The 4,841-nt window shown below is 38.4% G+C and overlaps 1 protein-coding gene across 1 annotated transcript in view; it reads right to left on the bottom strand.

Moving 5' to 3' along the window:
- LOC119410599 (fibrinogen alpha chain) overlaps positions 1 to 976 on the bottom strand; it is a 15,514-nt gene extending 14,538 nt beyond the window's left edge. Inside the window, exon 1 of the mRNA XM_037677490.1 lies at positions 859 to 976. Within this exon, the coding sequence (XP_037533418.1) occupies positions 859 to 909 (51 nt within the window). The 5' untranslated portion in view covers positions 910 to 976. The remainder of the gene's footprint in view (positions 1 to 858) is intronic.
- Between the last annotated feature and the right edge of the window lie 3,865 nt (positions 977 to 4,841).

The raw sequence follows: 4,841 nt of genomic DNA, 5'->3' as shown, positions 1-4,841 counted from the left end.
AAAAAAAAAAAAAAAAAAAAAACAGTAGTATGAGTTTTTATAACTGCTTATTGTTGTTGCTGTTGTCCATTGTTGTCATCTTTCTTTGTTGAAATCAGGTCTCTCTTGTAAATGAGTCCTCGAGGCTCAATGGGATTTACCTGTATAAATAAAGGTTGATTGATTTTCACTCTGCTGCTGTCTTTACTTACTTTGCTCAACATGTTTTGTATTTGTAATTATTTTTTCTATCATTAACATGTTGATTTTGTCTTTCAGATACACCTGGACCTATATCTGGACCTGGCCCTATATCTGGACCTGGCCCTATATCTGGACCTACCATTCTATGTTCATCTGTCTTTTGGAATCCGGTTTGTGTATATATATATATATATATATATATATATATATATATATATATATATAGGTCAAGAGAAAATGTTTTGGACAAACAATTTTTTATGGGCTTTTATTTTATGGATTAAATAAGTTTTTAAGCTTCTTCAGAAAATTATAAAAAGTTTGTTTTTCCCACAAAAATAAATATTTTTTACTTGCCAATAAAAACATCAGAAGAATAAATAAATATATCAGTACTTAAAAAGCTGGACACCCTAACTATATATTTCTATGCTAAAAAATACTTTTATGCTCTGTAGTGACAAGAAAATAAAAACCAGTTTGTGGTTATGAATTATTTAGAGATAAAAACTGGTTAAATGCTTCCGAATAAATGTTTTTATGTGTTTAGTTGAATATTTACAGCTGAATTGTAGCTAAAAGCTGATCTAACAGCTGAAGGTAATATGTTCTGTGGTACCTTAAGGCCTGCCTCTGTGTTAATAAAATAACTAACTGAAAGTGTGAGGACCTCACCTGTGCTGTGGCCACACAGACCAGACTGAGGATCAAAGCAAGCCTCTTCATTGTGGTTTCTGTTCTGAATGTCTCGGTCCATCTGCCGTCAGGTCTTTTGAGTCCTGTGGACTCTTGGTGGGTCAGGTCCGGTCCGAGTTGAGCAACATTTCTTCCCGACTCTGACGGATGAGGCGTCTGTTTGTTGTACTTTGAGTTTCAGCTCCAGGCTCAGAGTAAACACGTTCTGATCCCAAACAGGAGGACGGGCCAGGTTGTTCTCGGCCCAACGGGAACAGAATGATCGATGAAACGCCAGAATTACTTGAAGTTCATGATAAACAGGTCAGAAAGAGCCAGAAACACCAAAACAAATAGGAAGAAAAAGCTTTGACCCAAAAATGACTAAATGTGCTGATGTTCTGTTTCTGGTCCACTCAGAGACTGAAGGAGCTCGAACCATTGGCCTCCAGCACTGTGCTGACAGCTGAGCTGCTTGCTGCAGTGCATTCTGGGTAAACACCTGTCCTCTGATCTGGTTCTGGTACAGAAGTCTTGTGGTTCCTTCAGATGAAGCTATCATGCTGTTTTCAGAGCATTAGAGAGAACAGGCCATCACCTTTGAACTTTGACTGAGGCCTCTAGAGTCACTGCATGGTCTGACCTTCAGGGTGAAGCTGTCTGAAACTTTTTTGTGAATAATCTTTGTCTCTGTAGAACGATGGACTCCATGTGACATTTGACCCTTTGACGGGCAGCTTCTCTGAGACCATTGCTGATGTCTGTCCATCCTGACATTGTGTTAACACTCCCCTGGATGCTCCAGAGCTGCAGAACCTCCTGATGGTGGTCCTCCATGCTGATCCTGGACCTTTGAGATCCTCACATGCAGATTCAACACTATGATTAAAAAAAATAATCTTAAAAAAAGCAACACAGATAAATAGAAGATAAATATTTTAAGTAAAATGAAAATTTAAGCTATGCAGCACAGTGGTGCAGTTGGTAGAGCTCCTTACCCTTGTTCAAATCCCGGTCTGGGGCCTTTTTATTTATAAAGAATCTCATGAAGCCATCACTACTTATAGTTGTAGGGATACATGGTTGAACAGAGATGGGACTTTTAATTAGTCTAGCAATAGTACTAAACAGAAACCTAGGGTTATTTTTATTCTCCTCTATTAAAGATGAGTAATATAAAGTTCTAGCATTACGGAGAGCTTTTTTATATGTTAACAGAATATCTTCCCAAGTTAAATAAAATTCTTCAACATTAGTAGAGCGCCATTTTCTCTCCTGGTTTCTAGATGCTGCTTTAAAGTACGTAACTCAGAATTGAACCAAGGAGCCAGTTTCCTCTGATTGATTACTTTCTTTTTCAGTGGAGCAATTTTATCAAGTGAAGTTTGCATTGAAGTTGTAAGATGATCAACTAGATGATCTAAGTCTCTGTTCTCTGATGCATTACTCTGCAAGACAGAGGAAAACATTGATGGAAGAGATTGTTTAAATTTGGTTACAGCATTTTCTGATAAGCACCTGCTGAGATGAAATTTACTCTCAGTGACTGTGTAGTCATTTAATGTAAACTCAAAGTTATTAAAAAATGGTCGGACAGAACAGGATTTTGAGGAACTATTACCAAGTCCTTAATGTCTACACCATAGGTCAGAACTAAATCAAGAGTGTGATGATAAGAATGAGTAGATGTGCGGATGTTTTGGATAAAACCAAATGAGTCTATTAAATTATTAAAGGCTATGCTTAAACTATCACTCTCAACATCTACATGAATATTGAAATCACCCATTATGATGATTTTATCAGTATTTAATAATAAGTCAGTTAATAATTCTGATAATTCAGACAAAAACTGAGAGTAAGCTCCTGGTGGACGATATATAACAACTAGTAAAAGTGGCTTTTCTGATTTCCATTTTGGATGAGAAAGACTGAGGGACAGCGATTCAAAAGAATCATAACTAATAACTGGTTTGGCATTAATCAATAATCCTGACTGAAAAATAGAAGCTACTCCTCCACCTCGGCCAGTTGTTCTAGGAACATGAACATTTAAATAATTAACAGGAGTGGATTCATTTATACCAACAAAATCCTCCTGTTGTAGCCAAGTTTCTGTCAGACACAATAAATCAATATGATGATCAGTTATCAGTTCATTAACTAACAGGGATTTAGAGGAAACAGATCTGATGTTCAATAATCCACATTTAATGATTTTATGATTTTGTTCTGGTAAAGTAACTGTGTTTATTTTAATCAGATTTTTATGGTTTATATTTTTAGAGCTGATTTTTGGTTTATTTAATTTGAGCCGTGGGCGAGTTGACACTGTTTCAATGTGGGTGTGGGTGGGTAACAGAGGAGAAGCAGCAGAGAGGTGGAGGACTACAACTCTGCTTCCTGGACTGGACCCTGGGTTGTCAATAATTTGGGGGATCAACAAAATCAGCCATATTTCTAGAAAGAAGAGCAGCTCCGTCCAAAGTGGGATGGATGCCATCTCTCTGCATCAGACCAGGTTTTCCCCAGAAAGAACTCCAGTTATCTATGTAGCCCACATCGTTGTCAGAACACCACCTGGACACCCAGCGGTTAAACCACGACATACGGCTAAACATGTCATCGCTGGTCAGGTTGGGGAGGGGGCCGGAGAAAACTACGGAGTCCAACATGGTTTTAGCAAAGTCACACACCGAAGCAACTTTAATTTTAGTGACCTCCGATTGGCGTAACCGGGTGTCATTACCGTCGACGTGAATAACAATCTTACTGTATTCAGCCTTAGCCTTAGTCAGCAGTTTCAGATAAGATTCTATGTCGCCCGCTCTGGCCCCTGGAATGCATTTGACTATGGCCGCTGGAGTCCCTAAAGCCGCGTTTCGGACTATGGAGCTTCCAATAACCAGGGTCTGCTTCTCAGCGGGTGTGTCACTGAGCGATGAAAATCGATTAGAAACGTGAACGGGACGGTGGTGAACTGGGGGCTTAGCCTTAGCATTACGCTTGCTCCGGACCGTCACCCAGCCGGACTGGGGTCCCGGCTGCTCGGGGTCTGCTGGAGGACTGCTAACAGGAGCTAGCCTCTGTGGTTCCACGCTGTCTAAGGGGACCTGGCTAGCTACTGGTTTTTCTACAGTGCAAAGCAGAGCTTCCATTTCAGACAGCCTCTCCTCCAAAGCTACCATAAGACTACATTTGTTACATGTATCATTGCCACTAAAGGAGGCAGAGGTGTAGCTAAACATCTGACACACGGAGCAAGAGAAAACAGAGGAAGCAGGGCGAGAAGCAGCAGCCATGCTAAGCTAACGCTAGCAAGAGCTAGCAGAGCCAAATACACCAATAAAAACCCAGGACTGTTGAAAGATAGGAGGTGTTTTAAGCACTATCCAACAGTAGAAAAGCAACTGTACTAAGTGTGTTTGTGAACTAGAATGGAAAACTGTGCAAAAGATAGATAAATCCAGAAAACAGAGACGACTCAAGCAAACAATTCACTCGAGCTACCGACAGACAAACAGGAAATGACACAATACGTCTCACCACGAACGTGCAACATCACACACATATATATAAACATACACAATATTTATATACATATACACACACAGAGACACACATATATACCTATATATATACACACACACACATATATACACACACATATATATATACCTATATATACACACACACATATATATATACCTATATATACACACACACACATATATATATACCTATATACACACACACACATATATATATATATATATACCTATACACACACACACACACACATATATATATATATATATATATATACCTATACACACACACACACACATATATATATATATACCTATATATACACACACACACATATATATATATATATATACACACACACACACACACACACACATATATATATATATATATATATATATATATATATATATATATATATATATATATATACA

This window comes from Nematolebias whitei, chromosome 1, assembly GCF_014905685.2.
Source record: "Nematolebias whitei isolate Nwh7 chromosome 1, NemWhi1, whole genome shotgun sequence".
In the NCBI taxonomy this organism is placed as follows: domain Eukaryota; kingdom Metazoa; phylum Chordata; class Actinopteri; order Cyprinodontiformes; family Rivulidae; genus Nematolebias; species Nematolebias whitei.
This window is presented reverse-complemented; position numbering and strand designations above follow the sequence as displayed.